The sequence below is a fragment of the Dermacentor variabilis genome, chromosome 1, assembly GCF_050947875.1.
Source record: "Dermacentor variabilis isolate Ectoservices chromosome 1, ASM5094787v1, whole genome shotgun sequence".
Taxonomy (NCBI): Eukaryota; Metazoa; Arthropoda; class Arachnida; order Ixodida; family Ixodidae; genus Dermacentor; species Dermacentor variabilis.
The window spans coordinates 197,615,009-197,641,213 of record NC_134568.1 but is presented as its reverse complement, the minus strand read 5'-3'; the positions used below and the strand labels follow the sequence as shown (position 1 = coordinate 197,641,213).

The 26,205-nt window shown below is 45.3% G+C and overlaps 1 protein-coding gene and 1 non-coding gene across 4 annotated transcripts in view; one reads left to right on the top strand and one right to left on the bottom strand.

Annotated features, from left to right (window-relative positions):
• LPCAT (lysophosphatidylcholine acyltransferase) overlaps positions 1-26,205 on the bottom strand; it is a 194,751-nt gene that overhangs the window by 54,682 nt on the left and 113,864 nt on the right. For 2 of the 3 annotated variants that reach the window (XM_075702884.1, XM_075702891.1), the window contains exons 4-7: positions 23,555-23,772; positions 21,463-21,636; positions 6,524-6,582; positions 6,405-6,439 (exon numbers count right to left, since the gene is read on the bottom strand). In XM_075702884.1, coding sequence (XP_075558999.1) covers positions 6,405-6,439; positions 6,524-6,582; positions 21,463-21,636; positions 23,555-23,772 — 486 coding nt within the window. The remainder of the gene's footprint in view (positions 1-6,404; positions 6,440-6,523; positions 6,583-21,462; positions 21,637-23,554; positions 23,773-26,205) is intronic. The other variant, XM_075702890.1, reaches the window with a different exon arrangement.
• TRNAS-UGA (transfer RNA serine (anticodon UGA)) lies at positions 20,025-20,097 on the top strand. Its single transcript has one exon. It is a non-coding gene; the product is annotated as a tRNA-Ser (tRNA).

Here is a 26,205-nt window from a genome sequence, read left to right as displayed (position 1 = left end):
AATCTTGAGCCAGCGATATAGCAAGCTAGCTTCTGTACCGCCCAAACTACGCAGGCGCATTCCTTTTCTGATGCACTGTATGCTTCCTCACGAAATGAAAGCTTTCTACTGGCGTACAGTACAGGGTGTTCGTTCTCGTCATCTTTCTTTTGACAGAGCACCACCCCCATACCCCTGTCACTGGCATCACACTGAAGAATGAATGGCTTAGAGTAGTCGGGCGCGTTCAACACTGGCTGGCTCGTTAGTGCGTTCTTCGGCATACTAAAAGCCTTTTCTTTCGCGTCATCCCACTTTACCGTTTGTGGTTCTGTTTTTCTGAGAGCATCCGTTAAAGGACTCACAATCTCGGAATACCGCGGAATATATTGTTGGTAATAACCAGCCAAGCCAAGGAATGATCTGATGTCCCGCTTGGTGCGTGGTTGCGGGAAGTTGTCTATCGCGGTCAGTTTAACCTCGGAAGGCTGACGGTGGCCTTGCCCTATTACATGACCTAGATAAGCTACCTCCGCGCACCCTAATTGGCATTTGGGAGCCTTAACAGTTAAGTTGGCCTCTCGTAGCCGACACAACACGGTTCGCAGATGTTGCATATGGTCCGCCCATGATGAAGAAAAGATAGCTATGTCATCGAGATAGGGAAGTGCAAAGTCCTCCATTCCTCGTAGCACCTGGTCCATAAGGCTAGAGAAGCAATATGGCGCATTCTTTAATCTTTAATCCAAAACTCAGGGCTTTCGGACAAAAGGTTCCCATCGGGGAAATAAACGCTGCAAGCCTGCTTGCCCTCTCGGTCAATGGAACCTGCCAATACCCTCTGACTAAATCGAGCGTAGAGATGAAATTAGCACTGCTCACTTTCTCAAGCCTTTCCTCGATATGCGGTATTGGATAAGTCTGGTCCTTCATGATTAAATTGAGCCTGCGGTAGTCGATACATGGCCGCAGCTCTTTCCCTGGGACCTCAACCAAGATAAGAGGCAAGGTATAATCACTCTCTCCTGGCTCGATTACACCTAGCTCTAACATCTTGTTTATTTCAGCGGTCATGACTTCACGTTGACGAGGCGAAACGCGATAAGCTTTCGAATGAACAGGGTCCGACGAGGTTAACTCGATATCGTGAACGATCGCAGTCATCCTGCCCGGTGTGTCTGAAAATACGTCTTTAAATTCAAACACGAGTTCCCTCAGTTCGGCCCTCTGAATGGGATTCAACTCCGCCTGTTCTACTAACTTACCAATGGTCTCGTCAATGTCTTTTGTCTCCTTCACTGCTGCTAACTCTGGAAAGTCGACAGGCATTTCCTCAGATTGGTTATTCAAAGAGGGTTTCACGATCATTCGCTTTTCCCCAACTTCAAAGCGTCGCGTGCGAGCCGTCCTGTCATAGTAATGCTCAGCATTGTTTTGTGCTTTAGGCATTTCCTGCTCAACAACCATTGTGGCAGGGCTTACGTTTAACAACTTTCTCCCACATTCTGCCTCTCGCGACATTTCAGGCTCCACTGCTTTCCTGTTTTTTTTCATTAGCTGGCGTACTTTCCGCCTCATCCCCATACGGCTGTCCTGTTCAGTACTGGTTGACGAATCAGCTGTCAAACCTGTTTGTTTCACCATTGGACATTCATCCACTGCTTTAGCCGCGAGCTCCTTTGCCTTGGAACGAGTTAGGGCTTGCACTGTTCCCTCACTAAACCCGATTCCCTTGCGTCGTAGCAAATCCTCTGATTTGTTAGAAAACAAATACGGATACTGCGGCGGAAGATGTGCCGAGACGGCGGCTTCAGTGTCCAGTACTCCGAAAGGGCCTTCAATACGAATTTTGGCCACCGGGAGACAAACACTGGAGGCCTCTACGGCTTGCCTTATCGAAGCACATTCCAGTGAACTGGCCTGCCTCTACGTACAACGGATGCACTACGTCCATGTGGCTGCCGAGTCGCGAAGCACTCTACACGGTTTGCCGTTTACCACGAGGTCTCGAATGTGCGGTTCGAACAAGTTCAGATTCTCTGCGTTACTACTTAGTGACATCAACACTAGTTTGGGATTTCTGCATCCCACGGAGATATGCCCCGTTTGCAGGCAGTTGTAGCAAACTACTGGTTTCTTGGCCTCGAAAGCCTTTTTCTTTTGCTTTTCTGCCCTCTGTTCGGGTGACTCCTTTTCTCCTTCGCTGTCCTCGTCACTACTTTTCCCTGAATCTGATCTTTCCTTTGTTTTATACCGACTCGACTTTGACCATCGTTTTGGCTTGTCGGGTCTGCATTTATTCATCTCCTCCTTAGGAGCTTCGCTGCCTTCGTCCACACGGCGAGTTACGTACTCCTCAGCGAGATCGGCCGCTCTCGAAACAGTGTCTACGCCTGGCCTATCCTGAACCCAATACTTGATGTTTACTGGCAGCCGGCGGTAGAACTGTTCTAAGGCAACGCAATGCATTGTCTTTTCGGCATCGCCGAGTGCACCCTCTTCTCTGAGCCATTCCTTCAGGTTTACCTCCAAGGTGTATGCAAAATCTGAATATGACTCACTCTTGGTCTTCTCGACTTCCCTGAACTTTCGCCTGAATGCTTCAGCTGATAATCTATACTTTTTAAGCAGATTTGCTTTGACTTCATCGCGATGAAGTCCTCTGCTTCTTCTTTCCCCATGTGGGCGATAATATCAGCTACCTCACGTGGCAGTAACGTAAGCAAGCGTTGCGGCCACGTGTTTCTCGCGAATTTCGCCTTCTCACACGTGCGCTCAAACTGTACCAGAAAAAGACCTATGTCCCCTCCTACTGCGTAGGGTGCCATAAAGTCTGTCATTCTGCGCTCGCTTTCACGTGCCTCTGTGCTAGGTCTTTCGCTATTTTGTGCTTTCAGAAGCTCAATCTCTAGGCGCTTCATTTTGAGGTCGCGCTCTTCCTTGGCCTCACGTGCTGCCAGCTCGCGCTCCTCTTTTTCGTCTAGGCGCTTACGCTCTTCTTTGGCCTCACGTGCTGCCCGTTCGCGCTCCTCTTTTTCCTCTAGGCGCTTACGCTCTTCTTTTTCCTCTCTTTCTTTAATGCCCTTTAGGCATTCCGTCAGTTCCTCGTCGTCTGCCCCGATCGCTTCGATTGCTTCAATGATCTCCGGCTTTCTCTTTGATTCGGCAATTTGGAGGCCCAACTCTTTGCCTAAGCTCAACAATTCCGGCTTCTTTAGCGCCTTCAAATTCATGGCTGCCCTTAGTGCTGCTACACCTTCACTTTATACAACCTTGACGTACTCAAAATTCCGTCAACGGTTTAAAGAAAAATCACTGCTATGTACTTTCCAAAAAATACGTAAAAGCCAAGTGATATCTCAGTGAAGAAAAGCCGTGCACTCACCATATGCAGTCATGATCCGGACACCTTCTTTCCGAACGTTGTTGCCAGGAAGAAGAGGCTACGATCTCGTAGTTGTCGTCCAAGTTGGGGTCTCCAGGATTCCGTATCCCAATCGCTGCCAGCCAGTTTGTTGCGTACTCCAGGGTAGCGTACCGTATTGCTGCCGAGAAGTAGCGACGCCTGCCTATCGAAGCTCGACCGACATTACTTATTGGGTAGCGTGGCGTTGTCGGCGGACTGCAGGCATACGGTAGATCATGGCGACCAAGCAGGGGCGAGACGATTTGCTAGTGCAAAACTTGCACGGTTTATTCAAAGGTAGTTGAAAGAAAATAAGAAAAGCCTGAAGTAAGAAGTCTCAAGTAAGAAGTATATCAAAAGTACATTTCGGAGCCCCTTAAATAGGCTCTCTACAAGTGTGGGCGGGATCTTGCTTCCGTCGAAGGACACGTGACAGGCACGGAGAGAAGGCCCCTCCTCCTGCAATACCAAGCACGGGAAGGAGAGGTCGATCCTCTCATCGACGAATCCGGGGAGAAGGTCGGGTGAATGACCTCTCCGGCGTCGTGGGGTCCGGCCAAGAGAAGGTGAGGGGGACGAGGTAAGCACACACGATGCCACGACCATGAGAGGAGTGGAAGAGGTCGCCCTTGGGCTTCGGCTCAGGGGGTAGGGCGAATGACCTCTCCAGCGCATGTGGGCTCCGGCTCAGGGGTAGAGTGAATGACCTCTCCGGCGCTCTTGGGCTTCGGCTCAGGGGGTAGGGCGAATGACCTCTCCGGCGCACGTGGGCTCCAGCTCAGGGGGTAGAGTGAATGACCTGTCGCCACATGGTGTCAGATGCCAACCCTAACAATGCCCAGCCAATTTTTTTTCCACTCATTGTACCTGATAACCAAAGGTTCTCTTGACATTTTCAATTTACTCTTTTCCATTTGGCTTCCTGATGGATGAGCATTCCGACTCCCCTTCCCTTTTTTTCCGACTCAGTTCTGTTGCACCCTTCCCAAACATAATTCTCAATCACTGGCGGCTCTTCCGAGTCTCTAAGGTGTGTTTCTGTAACAGCATACACCCCTATCTGTTCTCTATTTAACTGCTCCTCAATCTCTGCCCACTTTTCCTTTCTTCTGCTGCTCTGCATGTTTATGTAGCCTATTCCATGGCAAGCTCTCTTTCTTGTTTTCCTCCTTTTTCTGTTATTGACGGCGATGCTATTTTGAGGTTCCCCTAGGGGACCTTCTTCATTGCTACCTACTCTGGCCTCCTGAGCACCCGTGGGCCCCCTAAAAAAGCAACACGCCGACCAGCAAGTTGCCAGCCCACTTCTCGTCCAAGCTTGTAATTTAAGTGGATCCCGTCTTGTTCAAAACCACCACACTTTCTCCCTTCCCTGTTTAGTTCGACAACCTCAAAACTTTTCTCTCTGCTCATTTTCCATATCACCTCATTAGCAGCCACTACGGTTCTTTGTGCATGACTGTCATGTAGAGGCACCTCCGGCACCATGCACATCACGATCTGCACCTGAGGGGACAGCTCAGCAAGGGACGTGAAGCAGCTGGCGCAATCTTGTGGGACGCTGCGCCAACTTGCAATGCTCTCCGTGGCTTTCGCAATCAGCGGCGCACTGGTGGGACGTGCTGCACGGTAATGGCAGCAGATACGAAAGCACGTAGGCAAATTTTTCACCCCATCTCAGTTAAGAGGAACCTGGCAACTCAAATTTGATTATTCTGCATGAAAAACGCCACCCAAAAGGTAGAATTTCAATCATTATATCTGATATGTGGTGAATAACATATCGTTATATACAGGTTTTTTTTCTCATAGCCCTAATGCATAAGTTGATACTCTGAAGTCGATTCATCATTATAACCGATGTATTGTTATATTTGGTATCGTTATAAGTGGACTGCACTGTAGTAGCCACCCAGTAAACCTAATGAAGACTGGTAAACTCTCAGCATGCGCAGCCAGACAGCCAGTATCGGTAACAGTAAAACGGTGATGCTATGCTAAAATTCTCTATTTGCTCCTCCAACCATTATTATCTCTTGGATAATCCACTCAGCACGATGAATGATAAGAATAGAAAATGAAACGATTCATTATAAAATAAACCTATTTATGCTACTCTCATGTATTTGGCTATTATTCAGCTTGTCGGCGTTTAGTGAACACCAGAGTCTGCAAGCCTCTGATTTTGTGCAATGCTTGTCACTGCACAATGGTGACTAGTGTTGTCAACAGCAAAATTATTGTGATAGCAATAATCCGGACATTTGAAGGAATCACGTTTTTGACATCATCACAGCCATACTGTCCTGCGTAAACATGTGAGTAAAGTCCAAGTGCGAGAAGAATGAGTGACCCACGCACCATGTGTTGGTGGTCACGTGATATGCTCCGAACTTTTCACTAAGTAATTGTATGACATACTTTGCTGCCGCTATCAAGGCTCCATCTTTCAGATTAAATTGGGACTTTTTTGTTGTCGTTGTTGCTGCACAGCTAGCTACAAGCACTGTGTGAAATCAAAGGCGTTAAGAGCTCTGCAGGCACGCTCACCAAGCAGTGATAAAACCTGATGCACTGCTACTTCTGCGAACCTGACACCACTACTTCTGTGTGCATGAGGTATACTGGGAATCGCTAGAGAAGAATAGCGTACTATTTTATATAAGAGCAGCTGCACGTACATGTAAATTTGTTGCAGTTTGCTCTGCCAACGTAGAAAGTGATCACAGTGTACATTGACTCACGTAAGATATGTTGTAGATTTCATTTCCGCTTTTTTTTGGTGGTATTGGATGCTGCTGTAGATGCTCTCAATGAACAAACATACTACAAAGGGATGATCCTCTAAGAGAACCCACCGAGAAATGCATGCTCACTTGAGAGTCTAACTGCTTCTATTGGAAACATTGCATTGCAGGCTTGAGAAAAAACAAATACCAATATTTCCCTTCCTGCTAGAGTTGCATCAGAACTTATGCACAAAAATGCAGTTAAAGCCAGCTATTGAAGCTGCACGTACGCAGAGGGGCCATCCCATGTCCATATGAGGGTGTTCTGAAAGAACAAAACAGAGGCTCTTGTTATCCAGCTGACATGTAATATGCATAATATTACTCCTTATGCATAGAGTGAACATACCAGTTCATTCGGGTACCGAATGAGAACAGGCTGGACCGGGACTCCGGGAACAAAGGCACCTTAAAGAGAGCAAAGTTATCACGCAATTAAAATGGCTTTATTTTGAATTTTAAATTGGATACTTTTCATTTCAAGTAAGCTATTTCCAATAATAATATTTCCATCTGCATACAGTGGCATACTATACGATGCGTAGTATGAAAGAAATATATGCACAGGCATGATGCAGGATGGCCTAAACCTAAAGTTATAGTTTTGTCACATTATATGTAGTCATACCTAAGCATAAAAAAAAAAAAATCTGTAACACACTTTCAAGTCTGCTGCAAGTTTGAGCAGCATTTGAAAGTGTCAGGTACCAAGGTGCAGTAGTATTGCCACAGGCTTCGCAAAGAACATCAGATAATGGCAGTCAAGAGATGCAGGCCGGCAATAAATGCAATATTTCTAAGTTAACTCGCGTATGTGACCATTATATGGCTTTATTAAAAAAATACATTCTGGCATTTTGCATGGTAAAAATATGATCTGATTATGAGGCACGTCGTGGTTGGGTACTCTGGATTTATTTTGGGACCACCTGGGATTCTTTAACGTCTACCCAATGCATGTACATGGGCACTTTTGCATTTCGCCCCCATCGAAATGCGGCCACCGCTACTGGGATTTCATCCCGCTCCCACAACCATAGCAGCGCAATGCCTAAGTAACTACGCCACAGCAGCGATGAGCAAAATGAGAACAAGGTGAAAGCAGGAGCCAACATTTCGATAAATGGACTTGTCTTCTTCACGGCAACAGATGCTTTCCTCGCCACAGTACATATAGGTGGGGTTCTTCTAAAGGGCAGAGGGTGTAAGGTGGGTGGGTGCGACAACGAGTGAAGGTGTGTTAGCGGCGAGGGTGTCGACGCCACCTCGGCAGGTACGGCTCCTTGACTAAAAGGAGACCACAACATGTGAGCTTTTAGCAGAGTAGTTTGCTCTAGAGGAACGAGATGGCGCTTCCGGTGCCGTGCAGCTCGTGAAACAAAGCCCATGCAACACGTAGCTCGAGCGAAAGCGCTTGAATTCGAAACGATTACCGCTTCTACACTGCTACAAAGTACGAATTTCATCCGGTTGGTACACATTGTATAGAAATTGAGTAACAGCTCAAGACACAGGACATAAGAATCCAGCCAGTGCTTTGTCCGTCTCCTGATGTCCTGTACGTGTCTTGTGCTGTTGCTCATTTTTTAGCTTTGGAAATGCAACTGGGTGATCGCTAACGCATTGTGCACCAATCATGCCACAAAATGTGTAATGGTAGTGGGAAGACATGTGCAATGGTCGGCTGCAAAAACAGTGACTAATGGAATAAATCTGAGTGGGCCAAGTTCACAGACTGTTGCTACACAAGGACTGCCTGTGTTGCCGGCCCTCCACGATGCGCCGGTTTCCTCGAGAATCTGCAAACGTTGTATCACTAACCTCCAGACAAAGAACTTTAACCCCAGAACATTGGGAAGAGTGAGTACCGTTCTTTCCACAGTGACAAAGAGAGTGGCGCCACCTCCTGGCATAGTAAGTTTATCGCATTTTATCTATGCACATCGACCCCAACTCACATGCAAACTTTAGCCAACTCTATCGCCCGTATGTCAAGATTAAGGTAACGGGCACACCCCTGAATCAATGCGCCGAAGCATGGGTGACGGATATATACCATTTTTTTCTTCTTTTTTTCTTTAGAAGCTCCAAAATTTAAAAAAAATGCCTATGGCAGATAGCACAATTCTAATCCTTGATCTAAATTACTCGATCAGGCAGCCATTACTTCTATGAGAAATCACAATGCCTAATTCAATAATTAACATAATTATCCTAACTTCGTATTTAATTATTTTACGACACATATTTAAATCTACGAATTATAGTTGGTGAGTTCACAAGGCGTATTCACTTGGAACGAATTCTTTGGACTGCACCAGTTTCAAGATATTAATTTGCAAAGTATCAGATGAAATGCATTGGTGTTTCAGTTACTTTTGTGCTTCAGTGCATAAAACAGCGTTTTATGCACTGAAGAAATAGAAGTATGCATTGAAGAGCATTATGCATTGAAGAGGAAAGAAGTAACTGGAAGGTAAGAACAAATCCACCGCAACTGAGCACACGCACGAGCGGTTAGGCAGAAAATAAATAATGACCGCACCGAGGAAGGTTACTGAGAAACATGACAAACTGCTGCTTCAAAGTTACACCAAATAAAGAACGAATAGCGAAAGACACTGTTCATGATTCATTTCAAAGTGGAGAGTCTGGACAGCTTGGAATGCATGTCTAACCCAACTTCTAGTACAAGAACCGTAAACCCTGTTCCCACCATTTGAACAAGGCGTAATGAACTCCGAAAGCACTTACATGTGCTCTGAAGCTGTCACCAAAGCTTCGTGTTGTCCACCCAGTCACCGTCTACGATATCCGCAGAAACAACAGTTTGCTGAGCCGCTATGGCATCATGCACATGCAATTGTAAACATGGGGGCAATGCAGGCAGCTGAGGCAAGCAACGGATCTGTCACCACATGATCAAACATGGTGGTGCCTATATTTGAAGAGACCTACAATCATTCATTGCTTTCTAATCCTTAAAGGGCCTCTCACCAGGTCTGGCCATTTTGAGCTGAAAGCGCAGAGCATACAATGCACGATAATGATTGTGTCTGCAAAGTATTACATCACTACGCACCACGGAAAGGTCTGAAATTTCAAACCGAACGCCATCTCCTCTTCTCCTAGTGGCCGCCACACTCCAAGCCGGAGGATGATGTACACATACTAGTGCGCCTATTTAAACGTGTTTGTGCTATGACGTCACTCATGGTGACACGTGACTTCCAGAATTATTCAAGGCAACATCTGTTATTTGTGTAATATGTTGCTTGAATGGATGAATTAAAGCTCAGAGAAATAATAAAACTAACAAACCGAATGTCTGCATGTTTTTGTGTTACTTCGCACTGCAGCAAGAGGAATGTACTTCTGTTTCCTCTGCTTGTTCCCACGTCGTACCATCGCACGCGTAGATACCAAAACTATGTCATTTTCTACCGTGTTCCAGTGCAGGATCATGTTCTGTGATCTGTTTGTGTCTGCCTCAGTATTCGTGTAGCACTGACTTAGTGTCCTCATACACAGCACGCAAAATTGTGCACTGCGCTGATGCTGCAAAACAGCAAGGGGACAAAAAATTAAGACGGGGCCCGTGACAGCTTCGTCACGCGACCCTCCAGGTCCGGTATGGGAGAACGCAGGAAAGGAATTTCGCTTGCGGAGGCTAGACGGGGCAAGCAGAGAGAGTGTCTTGCTTGGCAGTGGAGCTCACTTCCTGAAATCATGGGTTCACGGCACTGAAATATTTCTCTCTCAGCTATTAATGAGCCGATTTGAAAATAACATTTGCAGCATAACACTCCCTAGAGGACATGTAACAACTTCCAGCAAATAACCAAAATTTACTATGGGGCCTGGTGAGGGGCCCTTTAAGGGAGCAGATTAGCCAATGCCATGTGAAATAATTAAGGGGCTATCTACGTGCAAGAATGCGCAGTTCTTACCTTAGCAATGTAACCAAGAGCATCGTCGGCATCAACGAACCATGAGGCATAGAATGAGCAAAACTGCTGCCATTTATTTCATCTTTACCATGAATTAAATTTAGTGTCTCATCTCAACAGCATGCAACTTTTGAAATCCATTAAAATTTGGAGACGTATGCTTGCACTCCAGGCAACCGATCCTGATGCTACCAACGTCCAGAAATCTAATCGGGAGCGCCCACAATGTTCTCGCACTGTATTGCTGGGGTGACACTCCATTTTAAAGGAACACATGCATGGTTAGGCACATGGGACTAAGTTCATGAACTTGGTTTGCGTCGAGAAAACGTGTCTAAGCTTTCGCACTTGCTTTACCAGGAGCGCATTGCATCATTAACATGCCGGACATTTCCGTTTAGCTACACCAAATTTTAAAATATTATACCATAAAAGTCTTTGTGACATTATTTTATCATTTGAATGTTCAGGTTGGTAACCTCCAGATACCGAGTAATTGAGCACTTTTGTGCGCAATTAACGAAGCTAGGCTAATTAACTTTATAATAACTGATCTTAGATGGCTGACACAAATATGTAGTTCGGAACCCGTTCCCGACATTATCTAGCTGAGTGGAACAAACATTCTTTTTAAACAAGCTCCTGTAAGAGCGACGCGAACAAATATTTTGCATGTATACACTCTCTGAAACCGTCACTGACGCCAAGAAGAACATCTATGACGTCGACCCCCTCACCACGCCCATCCTTTTGTGATGTTGTCACAGTCATCAATGGCATGGCTCCGGGAGCAGGTTCCTTGCAGCTAGGCCACTTTCGTTTTTTATTCACTTTGTTTTTTTTAAGCGAAGCAGTTGAAAGTTTTATAACGATATAGCAGCGAATGTGTGCGATCGAAAACTTGCTGCACTGCAGAAGAAATGCACGGCGCAATGATGGTGCAGATTTAGCGCGTTACCAATATCCAGATATTGTACCGCCACCAAAGAAAGGAAGCTAACGAAGGTGCTCCTCGTGGGGCCGTGTAGATGGTGACGGTGCCACCTTGACGAAATGCAGGGCGGCGATAGTGACATCACAGACGCCTTTTAATGCAAAAGCACAATATGCCCCATTATGTGAAAATCCGGCGTTGCAGCCGGCGGTGTGACCGAAGGATGGTACCAAAAATGAGCGATGGCAAAGAGTAAAACCACATCAAAAAGTACTCGAATCGACATCAAATTTCTTAGGAAGGTTCCTGTAAACAAAGTAAATTAACGCCTTCAAAAAGAATATTAGGTAAATTTCTGTCTGGGTGGGAATCGAAGCCGGGCCTCCGGGATGTGAGACGAGCATGTTTTCCCAGACGCCACGGCAGCTCCAGGATTCTGTCTGATGCCTAGTGCGTGTGTGATTTCTTATGTCACATAGCAGCCATCTGGCTGACTAAACATGTGGTCTAGAGCAGGTGTCGTTGGGCATGTGACGGCACAGCCAATGGGCAGGCGAGGTGGTGCATCATCATGAGTGTATAGAATGAATGTAAAAAATAAAGAGCGTTACTGCCCAATTGAATACCGCTGAGCGCTCCTTCGAGTTATGAAGTCCTCGCGCAGCCAAGCGAGCATGTTGAGACGCTTGGTGAGTTTTCATTTGGCCTTACCAAGGCACCGTTAAAACGCAGGCGGCAGCTTGCATGGCCAAGGAGCTTTTGCATTCCCACACGTAAGCAGTCTTAAGTGTCGCTGCCGAATTCTTTTTTCTTTTTTTTTTTTTGTTCTGCATCAGTTTCGCTTTCAGAAAGACAATGCTATAAATGTAGTGTCATTCATCGTGGTCTCATGGATCTATATATATCGGTTTAACTAAACTCTATGATCCATTTGTCTCCGAGAGTAGGTGTAAGCAAGGAAATGTTCTCTCTCTCAAACGCACATGCACACACAAACACATGCAGTATACAGGCACACATACACATGCAAACACACACAACCTCGCACATGTTCACACGCATGCAGTCTCAAACAGGAACACACGCGTTAGCACACATACACATTCACACGCGCCCATGCTTGTACTCACGCAAGCATACACACACACAGATGGCGCACGCACGCACTCAAATACACGCAGCCACACACACTCGCACGCATGCAAATGCAAATGTAGAGGCGCACGCAAACATGTGCACCCAGGCATTCGCACGCATGCTCCTATATGTGCACATGCATAATCACTCTCGCTCCCTCCATGATGCCTCTCGAAAAATATATATGCAGAAACTTTACTGGAGATGTCTAAGCATGCACTGTGCCACTTGCTCACCTCCACGCAGCCTAGTGTCACTATCAGTCTTATCAAACTTGATCCGACTAGAAGGAAACAGGAGACACAAGAGCGTTAACTTGCAACCAAGTTACAAGTAGCGCTCGTGTGTCTCCTGTTTTCTTTCACCGTCGTCTGGTTGTGCGCGCAAAATGTTTGTCATTTCTTTATGGAGCGCATAGTGTTATGTGCAATGGACAGACAAACAGACAGACAGATGGTATATGGACGGACAGATGAATTTCCTAGGTGAGTCACCTCAGAATTCTTACTCATTAAGACCTGCACGTGCAAACAGACTGAATGACACTCGGTCTGTCATTACCGTTTCAATGCCAGCTGTAATAAATCACTTTACAGTTTAAATTTGGCACACCGGGTGAATGGATGGATCGATGGACAGATGGATGTTATGAGCGTCCCCTTTGGAACGGGGCGGTGGATTGTGCCACCAAGCTCTTGCTATTATACTGCCTGATCTCCTCCCTAGATCAAAAAATAAAAAGAAAAAAAGAGTCCCACAACAAATTCCCATAACCAAATTTTCTGACCCCCTATTGTGAACTTTGTTTTTGTATGTCTCCGTTTTTTGTCGTTTCCCTACTTTTCTTCCGCCAATCTTCCAATCGCCTCTTACTAATCTTACTAATCATAAATTGTTTCTTTCCTGATTTCCTTTTTTTCTTCTAAGTAGTTACACATGGCAGGTTTCTTTTCCATTGCTGCCACGCATGAGATTATTGCAGCCTTTCTGACTTTCCGCTTGATGTTCTTTGTTGCTGTGTTGCTCACCCTACAGGCTGCATACTTGCTGGTAAACTTCCTAGTTCTTTTCCTCCCCTGTGAATCAATGTTTTTCCTGTACAAATACCTCAACACTCTTCCAGCCTGTTTACTTTCTTCCATATTCCTCAGTCGTTCTTCATAATAAATTTTACTGTGAGCTTCCTGCACTTCAAAACTTGTCCAGCTCATATCACCCTGAACAGCTTCATTTGTACTCTTCCTGTGAGCGCCCAATGCGAGGCATCCCACTGACCTTTGGTTGCCATCGAGTCCTGATTGTACCCCTGATTTCAAGCAAACAACCACATTTCCAAGAGTAAGTCCAGGAACCATTACACCTTTTCACATACCCCGGAGCACCTCCTACCTTAATCTCCATATCCTCCATAGCGCTCTGTGTTTCATTATGGCTGCATTTCTCTTCCCCTTTACTGTTATTGTTTTTTCCTGTGTTGCCATATATCTATTGCCTTCGTTTATTCATGTACCAAGGTATTTAGAGTCTTTTACGCGAGGTATTTCCTGGCCCTGTATTGCCACTGTCTGTTTACTGTTTTCATTGAATACCATAACACCCAATTTTCTAATGCTAAATTTCAAACCTAAATTCTCGCCTTCCTGTCCACAGATGTTAGTCAGACGTTGCAAATCACTTTGCTTGTTAGCTAGCAACACAATGTCATCCGTATCAAATAAACCTGGAAGCTGCTGCTCTACTATTGTACTCGCCTGTTTGTATGAGAGATTAAACCCGATATTACTTCCTTCTAGCGCCCTCTCCATCCTCACCATGTACATCGTAAACAGCAGTAAGGATAAAGGGCACCCCTGCCTCAGTCCCTTGCCGACATCAGCACCTTCTTTAAGTCAATGCGCCCTCTGTTGGGAGGTTGCAAAACGATTTGTTCCCACCATGTGACTTCGCCGCTGCGTTAACGCAGCCGCACAGATGTCATGACTAAGTGCCGTAAAAGCATATGTTGTTTGAAAGGAGTACCCTCTTGGCACTGCAAGTTGAAACTTTCCGAAACTCAGCAAATATTTTGAAATATAATTTCCTAAAAATTGAGCCCATTCAGTTACGCTGGTACATTGCCATGAAGTTCCACAGAATGCCAAAGGGGTAATGTCTAAAATTTCTGGGTATGCATGCACTAGTATGAGAATCGGCCCACCTACACCTTGTATTATGAGGGCGAATCAGAAAGTCTTCGCCCCTATTTTTTTTTTTAAATTTTTGCCAAATTATGACTGTAAGTGCGAAGTCAGCATATCCATTCCCAGCGATGGATCTTTCTTGGAGCGGTCCAGCCTTATCTGCCAATAGGTCCGCAGCACGGCGCTGTAGTCAGTTGTTGAAGATGGCGGTTGTGCTTCACATGTCCACGGCGTAGGAGCAACGAAGTGTGATTCATTGTCTATGGAGTAAGGGATGAAAGCCCACTGAAATCCACAGGGAAATGCAGCCCATGTATGGGGAAAGGTGCCTCTCTTTGAGAAGTGTGAGGTGGTGGTGTTGTGAGTTCGCAAAAGGCCGTGAAGACTTGCATGGCAATGAGCGCTCGGGGAGGCCGCTTGGGTCGCTCACTGCCAACAAGCTCTGGCCATTTCACTGGGAGACTCTGGACTACCCACCATACAGTCCGGACCTCGCCCCTAGTGATTTCCACGTTTTCGGTCCGCTGAGGAAGTTCCTGGCAGGACAGCGATTCACGTGCAACGATGAAGCCAAGACAGCAGTTTGACAGTGGTTCCACAGTCAGCTCGACAGATTCTACCACAAGGGCATTTCAAATTTAGTGCTGCGATGGGATAACTGTCTGAAGCTGCGTGGGCACTATGTGGAAAAATAGTGTAAGGTATCTAGAACGGTACGTATATTTGTAATTATTACCTATATGTACCTTATTTTGGCTAATAAAGAACAGGGGAAAATACTTTCTGATTTGCCCTCATATAATGCCCAGGGATAGGCTGCTTGGAATTTTGGCCAAAGTTGCATGTTGGGATTGTTGGTATAGCATGATGGAGGCAAAAGGTGTAGCACACCCGAAACAGGATGAAAGAAAGAGACTGACTACCACTGGTATAGGGGAGGGTGGGACCCCCTCTCTTCTCACCCCGTTCACCCATCCCACGGAACAGAAAGAAGTTTCAGGAGGTTGGCTCCGAAAGAGCGACATGGATGAAAGGGAAAGCTTGAATGTGAAAGGAAGGCGAGGGCTAGTGGCGGTCCCAAGGCGGGGGGGTGGGGGGGGGCGTCATAGGGGTGACCCCATAGGGGTGCCCCCCCTCTCATGCACAGAACGTTGTGACCCCACTCATGGCGCACCTCTACCTCATACCCAATCATGTTAACCTTAACTGCCAAGGGGAAGTCAGCGCTAAAAATTCCATTCACAAAGAAAGATGGGACTAGCGTGCGCATAAAACTTGGGTGTACTGTTGCTCCCCACCAGGCCTTCGTGTCGTTGAAGAGCTTCTCATTTCTGGTACTTGACCATATCATCGACCACGCTGCGCAGAAGAAAAGCGTTTCGAAAATAATATGGCTTGCTTGTCCAGGAAACGCATAATAAGAACTCCTCCCCCCCCCCCCGTTTTTCTTTCTTTCTTCTTTTTCTTTCCCTTATCTCTGACTTTCATAGTGATAATAAACTGGAGAAGAGCTTTCTGTTAGGCTAGCTTGTACACGGCATGAAGAATGAAAACAGAGCAAAAAATGGGACAATAAAAAAATACCTAAAGAACGCTGATTTGCGCACGGCAACCAATATGTGCTGGGCCAGGGAAGCTAAGAAACCACCAGAACAAACAGGAGGATGGCAGGTACAGATGAATGGCCTCAAAGTCCATGCAGAAACAGAAATACAGGAATGTTAGATGCAGCTGTGCCATTCAACAACCCAGTGAATGTTGAATAGTGCGACAGTGACTAACGTAAAATTTTAAGAAGGGGAGTAGGGTGATGGATATGAGGAGGAGGGGGACGTGCATAAAAGGCATCAAGAACGAAGTTGGCGGATAATTATAGATATAGGGAGAGCATCTTGTCAGTGCCCGATTGCTCAACACCAGAGGGCCGTGGCAAGTCGCCTAGCTGAGGCTCACCTATCCCATCATAACACGTGCTGCTTGCTGTAGAGAGCTCATCCTATCTAAACGTCTCAGCAATTTTCAGAACAGACTAGTCAGGAAACACGACACTTTCAAATCTCTCGGAGCTACTGGCCCATATTTTACTGCGAACTAAGGATGCTGCAATTCGCACAAAAGCTTCTAAACAGGGGGCAGCCCTGCTTCCGCCTGTCCGCCTCATCAATTCCCAAGTATGACCAAACAACAATATGCGTTGCTTGGTGACTGCCATACCATGATCGCAAGTTACTTCCAAACATCTCTTCAAACAAGTCGGACAGTAGGTCACCGAAAATGAGTGCAACTTGCATCATATGATACTATCGAAGTTCTAGCACAAGGCTTCGTTCCTGTATTTTTAAATCCAGAATAATATATCATGCCCACAACATCGAAAGCGCGATTGAGTGATAGGCGACATGGAAAATAGTGCCCGCGTTCTTTCATTTCATACGCAGTCGTGGCCGTACCACTCGCTGCTGGAAAAGAATGGTGATCTCCACTGTTACCTGGACTCCAACAAGTTTGGCCTGCGAACAAGAAGACGCACGACAGTATGCTGTCTTATTTTTGTTTGGCCCCTTTTTTAGCAGTGTTCGGTTTTCCAAGTCATGTGCCACCTCGACAAACATTATATAAATGCATCAATTCGTAAACGAAATTTTAGTTTTCTTTAATATCATTTTTAAAATAGCATAAGGATGATAGCATAATTTGATGCGAAGTGGCAGCACGCCTTCGCAATGAAAGACTTTTGACAGAACTTAATAAGCAAAGTGTTGGTTCGGCGACGCAAAAACGTGCATCCTTGTTGTTAGAGCATTCTTGTCTGGGGAGTGCTATATAGCAGTTTGAGTGATGTACAACCCCCATATATTTATATAGAAATATATATATATATATATATATATATATATATATATATATATATATATATATATATATATATATATATATGGCCCTAACTTTTAACAAGGTCTCTGTAGTCTGTCTCTTTCTTTTGTCCTGTTTCGGGTGTGCTACGCCTTTTGCCTCCATCTTGAATTCTGGAGCTGCCGAGTGATCTGTATAATGCAAAGCATAAAAAAAACTCATGGTAACTGTGTATACAGCCGCATCATTTTAAGACACGGTTTCTCATAAAGCACAGAAGAAAATTAACAACTCCACCGGTGACAATGAGGCGACTACTTGACTGTATGAAATAGCCTTACCATGGAAAAAGGAAACAAAGAAAAAAACTAAGGCCCCGACGTCTCTGCGAAGCTCCCCTGGCCAGTCCCTTAACCACGGCGCCTCCAACATACATTAGGCAGCTCCTCTCTAGGTGCGTTTTGACAGCCGAGCGCGCCTCCTACCTACTCCGATCTTTCCGCCAGGCCAGACAAGGCGACATCAGACGGAGAAAGTTGCTTTTTTGTAGGGGTGTGCGAATACTCGAAGCTTTGGAATAACAAATAGAATATGCTCTATTCGATTCAGTCTTCGAATCAAATAGTCACTATCGTATACAATTTCTTTTCCATAGTTTAAGCATATTTCCGAATCGTCAACTGTGCTCAATAAAACATAATATTCGATCAGCATCACATCTCCGCTGCCATAGTAGATGTAAAACAAGAAAATCTAGTTAGTGGAGCAGGTTACGTCGCTCAGGAAGCCAGACGTTACCGGATAAACTGTGATTATTCACACACTGCAAAGAGTCCTGGGTATGCGAACTAAATATTTGTTCCTAACACTCCATTGGAGTTTTTAATAAGTAAGGCTTCATAACGTGCAATGTAAGGACAAAAACTTGCTAAAGTTATAAACAGATGTGAACACTGTTTTCTAATAACAGTGAGAGCAGCTGTTCATTATTCGAAAACCATTAGAAAGGTATTCGAAATTCGATTCAATTCGCTTCTAGCACTATTCGATTCGTATTCGATTTGGTCTCAAAGATCTTTAATCACACACCCCCATTCAACACAAACATTCAAATTTATTTCCTTGAGAATTATTTAGCAATCCTAGCTACTTTTCTCATGAACAACAGCAAATATTAAAATGACACGTGACTTTCACCACATTCTTCGCAACGCATCTGTGATTACTGGATCATCTCTTGTTTTCTTTTTTTTCTTTCACAGTGAACTCTATCAACTTCACGAGCAGCACTTGCAATGTGGTGGTCCGTACGTTTACAAGGAAATAAGTACATTGTAATTACAATATCAGTGGTTCTTAAATGCCTCTTGGCATACAGTCAATGAATGCTTACACACGGAATAATGACATTACTCAGCTCGAAATATATATATATATATATATATATATATATATATATATATATATATATATATATATATATATATATATATATATATATATATATAATGCCAGAAACATCACAACATCATTTTAGCATCAAAAGCAGTAAATCGCAGACGACTTTTGTGTTACATAAACAAAGCACATCAAACGTTCTGTAGACATCGAAAAACATTGGTCCAATGATTGTCTTATACATGTACACCTTCTCAAGCGAACCACGAATAACTGTTATTAAGATTCCTAAGGCGACATTTTTCTGACAGTATATAAGGATCAATCTAGCACGTCTTATGAATACTCGTGGAAATCACGACTGACAGTGTGAACACTCAGTACGCACCGATAGAAGAGAAAAAGACTTAATAAATGTTTACAACAACAACAACAACAATAGCAGCAGCAGTAGCAGCAGAATATTATAACAACGTTGCCATGGAGTGGGACGCAGAATCTTGTTTTCCCAAAGGCATGCAAAGAGAGGCACGCGTCAGGGCAAGCGCTGAAAGTATGGCTGCAGTTGTAAGCACAAATGCTCCAAGAGACTGTAGCATGCAAAAATCGATGTTTTTCATACCAAAACTCAAACAAAGGCCATCATTATCACTTGATGGAAATGATGCACAACTCAGAACATTGAGAACCAGCGCTAACATGTGCGCGCAGGCGTTCAAGCACGACAGCGCACGCATGCGACAATTCTGGAATCTAAGTCATATTTGCTTGTACCACCAGGTGCATGCGTCCTCCGCTGAGGTGGTGCTTAAAGACTTAAATTAAAGATTAAATGATTACTAGCCGCACAGAATTTTCAAGGTTGTTTAGGCAAAGTGAAATTTCGCCAAAGTTGTTCTTAAGTCATCTCAGTTGCGTGCCGCGCCACTGAAATGTTGTAAAACTTTTATGATCATATAGATCTTTGAATAATTAAATAATATATATAGAAGCTAAACAGAATAAACAAATTGCTACCTGTATATGTATATAGCCAACACGCGCAGTAACTTGCCAAGGTCGCTTAACCTGCAAAATACATATATATATACACACACACATATATAGTCATATCATAAGAAGCCAACAAACACTGACACCAAGGACAACATAGGGGAAATTACTTGTGCTACATAACATAATGAGGGTCTCGAATCCGGCAACATTGATGCCTTCAGGTAGCATATATGGGTTTACTGACCAGTCGCCTTCACCCAAAAAGATCACGTTCACGTGACGCTTGTGGCAAAAAGGACGTTCCACATCCGCCGCCAAGGTCTGTGAGTGGTGGCGCTGGCTAACACTCCCAGGGTTCTACTAGGACACATAAATACCCAAGAAAGTGGATGGGGAAACGGTGCCACGGTAGCTCAATTGGTAGAGCATCGCATGTGAAATGCGAAGGCTGTGGGTTCGGTTTCCACCCGCGGCAAGTAGTTGTTTTTTCATCCAGTTTAGTTTCCATTAATTTATCGTTTCTTTATTTCATTTATTAAGCACAAGTAATTTCCCCTATGTTGTCCTTGGTGTCAGTGTTTGTTGGCTTCTTATGATATGACTAATAAAAATCGGGCCCCTCGGTTAACCCCCTTTCTTCTCGTTCTTATATATATATATATATATATATATATATATATATATATATATATATATATATATATATATATATATATATATATATATATATATATATGCTGCACTGTTAAATGTGGGAGCAATCTTCTGAATCCAATTAAGTGCTTCAATATACAGATGGGCTGGTGCAGGAGGAAGGCGGTAGACAACAGACAGCTGCCCCGAGGTTCCGAGGTTTTAGTCTATCGTCTCTTTATATCTTCCCCTACTAAAGCGCACTGCCTGCACTGCAGTAACCCTGAGATGAGAGAGAGAGAGAGAGAGATAGCAGACGCATGCACGGTCGCAAAACTGCTCCGCTGTTCATCGCCCTGAACAATCTACAGCCAGAAAACTCGTCCCAAGATATTCACTAAGACAGAGAACTACGAATCGTCCACTGAAATCCTAAAGAGTGACGGTGACACCGCCACATCGTTTGATACGATTCATTCTGGAAAAGAGGCGTAAAGCGGATGACAAGACAGGCGATGATGACAGGAGGACATCTGCGCCTGTCTTCTCTGCCTTGTCTGTTTTAGTGCGTTTTTCTCAAGAATAGATACCCACTCGCCCACTTCACTACTCTTCCCTTAATTTAAGGAAGGTTGACTGCCTGGACAAAGGCAGTGTGATGGTCAGTTTACATTCTAGCAAGACTCAATACACGGCAAGCGTCTCAGAAGCACTATTTACACTTAAGGTAGCTAAAACCTCTTAAAAAGATTTAACGGGCTTATGAAGGAGGATGCAAGTGTGGAGTACATCCCAACACTACATACGACTCCCTGAAATTGGCTCAGCTTTCTCGCTGCCACCCAATTAGGAAAAGCCTGGAGCCGTCCATGGTTGCAGATACCATCATATATATAGCGGCAAGAACTGAGTTCAGTAATGTGAAAAGTTGGGCGAGTTGGTGATTAATCATCATACCATGGTGGCGAAGCAGCGCACTGACAAGGACAAGGTGAAGACACACAGCGAGTGTCGTGTATTCTTGTGTGTCTTCACCTTGTCCTTGTCAGTGCGCTGCTTCACCACTACGGTATGTTGAAGAGCTGAGTTAATCTTTGTTCAGAAGTTTGCAGCTATTGACAGCCGTGCGAACGCAAAAGAGCATGCATGGAAAGTCTGTGACAAAAAACCCGCAACGAAAACCCCGCTGGGACGAAGCAGCACTCACCCAGCTTGAAGGTGATGAGGCAGGAACGGTTAGTGCAGGTGCCCTCCGGGAAGATGATCACCTGGGACCAAGGCTCCTTGGAAGTAGCGCGGCGGGTGATCTCACGCACAGTGTTCTGGCGCGAGTTCGGGTCGCTCCGCTTCACGTACACGGGCTGAGTGAAGTTCAAGATGGCTGCCGGGCACACAGCGAGGGCCCGCGGCCTATTAGGCGCTGCCTTTCCTCAGTCACAAAACACACACGCACACACCCATACCAAGGTAGGGAAGCACGCGAACACTCAGCTCTGAAATATGAGGCCACGGTACTGAATGAATTTGTACTCAATTTACGCATGTGCATAGATGGCACAGCGAAGTTTTATCTGCCTCACCATACATTGCTCAAAACACAAAGCTGTTGCAAAGTGCATCTATTCGGCAAAAAGTACAGGCGATTCCTGTTGACTGTCGCAAATGAAGTCACATTAAGCGAGCCAATGGCGATGATGTGAATTCGAACACGTGATCTGTTCATAGCGGTGTAAATGCGCAGTTGAAAGCATCAAAATCAAAGGACAAAGATGCGACCGGTACAAGCTAAATTTAGTTTTAGCAGTTATCAATTAGCAGTGGGATAACTGTGACAGTTCCAATGAAAGAACAGCTTGCAATTAAAATATAATGATAATTGTTTTCGACCATGCCCTGAAGCCTATATGTCTGTAATTGCTGAAGTACATCATGAAATACACCGAGTTTAATGGTGGATGTGAACTGTTTGCAAATTGAGCTCTGCTTACAGCTCCACACGGGTTTTCGTGATAACAATACACCATAGAGCAGTGAAATACGTGTGACCAGTGACCAAATCAGCCATCTAAAAAGCTTGCCTCAGTAAAATAAGTCCCAAATCAGGAGCTGCCTTGACATTTCTATTCACTGCAGCATAAAAATGTTGTGTACACCACAGCAGAATGTATGAAACAATGGGGCGTCAACAACTTGTCAAGAGAAGCTCTACAGCTATATCTTTCTATGAGTATAGAAAAAGCCTTTTCCACAGGCTATATATACTTTTCCCTATTATAATGTTACCAGAACCAATGCTTGATTGAAATACACAAGCGACGAGTGAACACTCTGTTATCACAATATCATGCACTTATTTATTTTTATAAGAACTTTTCATTCACGCAAAGCACTTTTTTTAATTAACACAAATTGAATGATACGTTTAAGAGAGCAGTGCAGTTAAATATGCTATATATAACGCATCATTTGCACAGTCCGAAAGATTCACAATAAAGTTTGAATTGCCAACTCATTGTAGTGTGAAGCTGAACGGTTGTTCTACTTCATGTTACTGATGGTAATAACAGTTAATATGCATATTGCGATGCCTGGCGGTCATTTAACGTAACTTAAGCCTGGCAGTTTTTATTGTTATGCTTCGATGCTTAAGAAACTATCAATCATTCAAGCACATTTTACAACAATATGCCTCACTAATCCACTGGAGCGACAAGCGCACATACTGCTAATACAGCTAAAGCAATTGTTAATGGCCATATCTGCAAAACGAGGATTAACGGCAAGGTTGCAACGCCGCTTTTATCGACAGTATTCCCAGCCATCAGTCCCATCTTCACAAATCGGAAGAATGCCGAGTGGTTCGGATGACGAGTGTCACGTGCACAATGCTATTTGTGATATTAATTCACAGACAATTCCAAGCAAAGTACCACAGTGTTTCGTGCACTAAGTATTGTGAGCTAACGAACACCGAAACATGCGCTCAACTGTTTTACCTGCTAACAGAGAACAAACAGTGGCTCCGGATCACGACCATATAGAGGCGCGGCTTCATACCCAGCCCTCCCATCAGCAGCCTCTGGACAAACAAGTCTCATGTCCGCTCATCGCTCCAGTGAAGGGGGAGACCGTTGCCGCAGGCATTGTTGCACAGCATCCGTGGGCGGTGGCCCTGTTAGCACAGTTAGTTGGCCCCAAGCAAGCGATACACCATAGGACCCAACCACCAAAGGGAGAGAGACAAGGACAGATACACAAGACCCACAAGAAATTGAGGAAGAGGTGTGCTGAGCACGTACTGCCGAGGAAGAACATGCCCTTGCTCTTGGAGCGCACGACGGCCGAAGGCACCGGGTTGCCGTGCATGGCGGCCACCGTGTCGAAAAAGGAGGAGTGCGGCGCGGCCACCAGGATGGGAGCCTCGTGGGCGGGCGCGGCCCGCCCCACCGTCCGCAGCACGAAGCCAGCGGAGCGCACGCACATGAGCACGCACTCTCGGGACGCGCTTTGGATGGCCCTGCGGCAGTCGCCAGCCACCCGGACACCAAGGAAAAGAGAGACAGGCGGACACACCATGTACACACACAAGCACACAAGACACGCAAATGCGCCGCCTGCAGGCTATAGCGCCGTAACAGGCGCCAGACCTCTCCGACCCGTGGGGTACTCGCGTGTGTGGCTCCTTACCCCACGTTGGAACTCGTTTCTGACTGGTATGGCTGCACACATTGCGGGCAACTCCAATGAAACTGAAGAGATGCATTTGGAAGCATAAATATTGCGAGACGACCCGGTGGGAAGAGGTGTGGCACCCGCTATGCGATAAGCGACGAGGCGGCTTGTTGACTTAAAGAGCCCCTCACCAGGTTTGGCCCTTTTGAGCTGACTAGCGCATTGCATACAATGCGCGCTCACGATCATGTCTGCTAAGAATTACATCGCTACGCGCCAAATGTCGAACTAAACGCCGTTTGCCCTTCTCCTCACGGGTGTCATGCTCCAAGACGGGGGGGGGGGGGGGGGATGACGTACATCAGCAAGTGTGCCTACGTACATGTAATGCTGTGACGTCGCTCATAGTGACCCGTGACACTTGGAGAATTATTGAAGGCAACATCTGTTATTTGTGTAGTTTGTTGCTTTAATAGACGAATTAAAGTTTAGGGAAATAATAAAACACACAAACCGAATGTCTGCGTGTTTAACTTCGTACCACGGCAAGAGAGATGTACTTCCGTTTCGTCTGCTTGTTCCCACGTCGTGCAGTCGCGCGCCCCGAGAGCGAAACTACCGTGTTTCAGCGCGCGATCATGTCCCGTGATCCGCTTGCGTCTGCCTCAGTGTTCGTATAGCTCTGACTTATACCGCTAGTCAGGTGTTCTCGTGCACAGCGCGCAAAATGGTGCGCTGCGTTAAACGAGACAAACGCAAAAGCTAGAGCGCGACCGCCAACGGAAGTGCGCCGCGGAGCGATAGAGCGAAAAAAAAAAAAAGAAAGAAAGAAAGAAAACGGAGAAGAAGAAGGCGGGGCCCGTGAGGTATGGGTCACGCAATCATCCAGCTCCGGTATGGGCATGGTGGCTAGCACCATAAAATGGGAGAGCGCAGGGAAGCAATTCCGCTTGGGGAGGCTAGACGGGGCAAGTGGAGAGAGTGTCCTTGTTGGCGGTGATGCTCGCTTCCTGAAATCATGGGTTCGCGGCACTGAAACTTGATATTCTTTTTTTTTTTCTCGTTAGAACGCTCCAAAGAGGGCACGTAACAACTTCTAATGTATAACCAAAATTTGCTATGTGGCCTGGTGAGGGACCCTTTATTAATGAAGAGCAAGGGGAGGAGGAGGAAGAAACGCTACTGAAAAAAAAAAAAAAAAAGAAAGCTACGATGGCGTCTGTTTTCTTCGGCCTGTCTCTTTGCACGGAGCAAAGATCTCTTTAAACAAGTATACCACTGCAGCTTGAACCTTCCCCGTTTAGGTGGAAGGAGCAAAGACGCGTACAGGCGTGATGAAGTTTACGCTGAAACTGTAACCTCTGCTAATGAAGACAACTACAATGTTGGCTTTTGCTTTCTTTATTGGTATGTGGCGTCAAGCTTACGGGGTTGAAAATGTAACAAAAGATCTTCTGCTGGTCAACGTGGAAGCAGAAGAATCTGGCACTACGTGATGGAACATTTACGTTCAATATATAATTAATCTCCAGCTCCTTTCCCATCTTTTTTTTTTCTTTCGCATTTTGCAGCTTGCATAACAATGCTGTCACACTACAGCCCTTGTATTACACTACAGCCCCATTTTGTGGTGGTGATTTATCTGTGCAGTTGCAGCTAAAGAATTTAAAATGTATAGAGGTCCCTGGATGTCAAGAACAGGAAATGCGCTCGCGCGATCCCTGATGCGTGCAGGACGTAACGCAATGCCGCTGAAAAATAACTTCACAAACGTGATCAGACACCACTGGCACAGCAGCAGAGGCAACGGCAGTTATTAATAAAAGAAAGGTAATTCGCAATAACTCAGAAATCGACGCTGCATGCACCAGACACCCATGCGACTCCTGCACCAGTTACACATTAGTGATACGCGTGCTTCACAAGTTACACACCAAGACACCTATGTAAAAACTGCGCAAGCCAGCAACCCAGAAAAACAAAGAAAAAGCACTGTGGCAGAGCAAAAGTTAAGACAAGAGAAGGTAAAACGTGACGAAAACAGAAACCGGCAAGCATTACCGTGGCATGCTAAACGGACAATGCGCAGAGAAATGCGTCGATTCATTTGTACTCTGAGTTCATAAAGACTTTCCCAGTTACATAAGGGCGCGCACCTTTCTATGCGTTGTGTGTGAGAGAGCAACCGCACCTGCACATACGCGCCCGCATCACGCAGTGACACGATTTTTTTTTTTCTTAGTCAAATGGACATTGTGCCAAAAGCGAACAATGATAC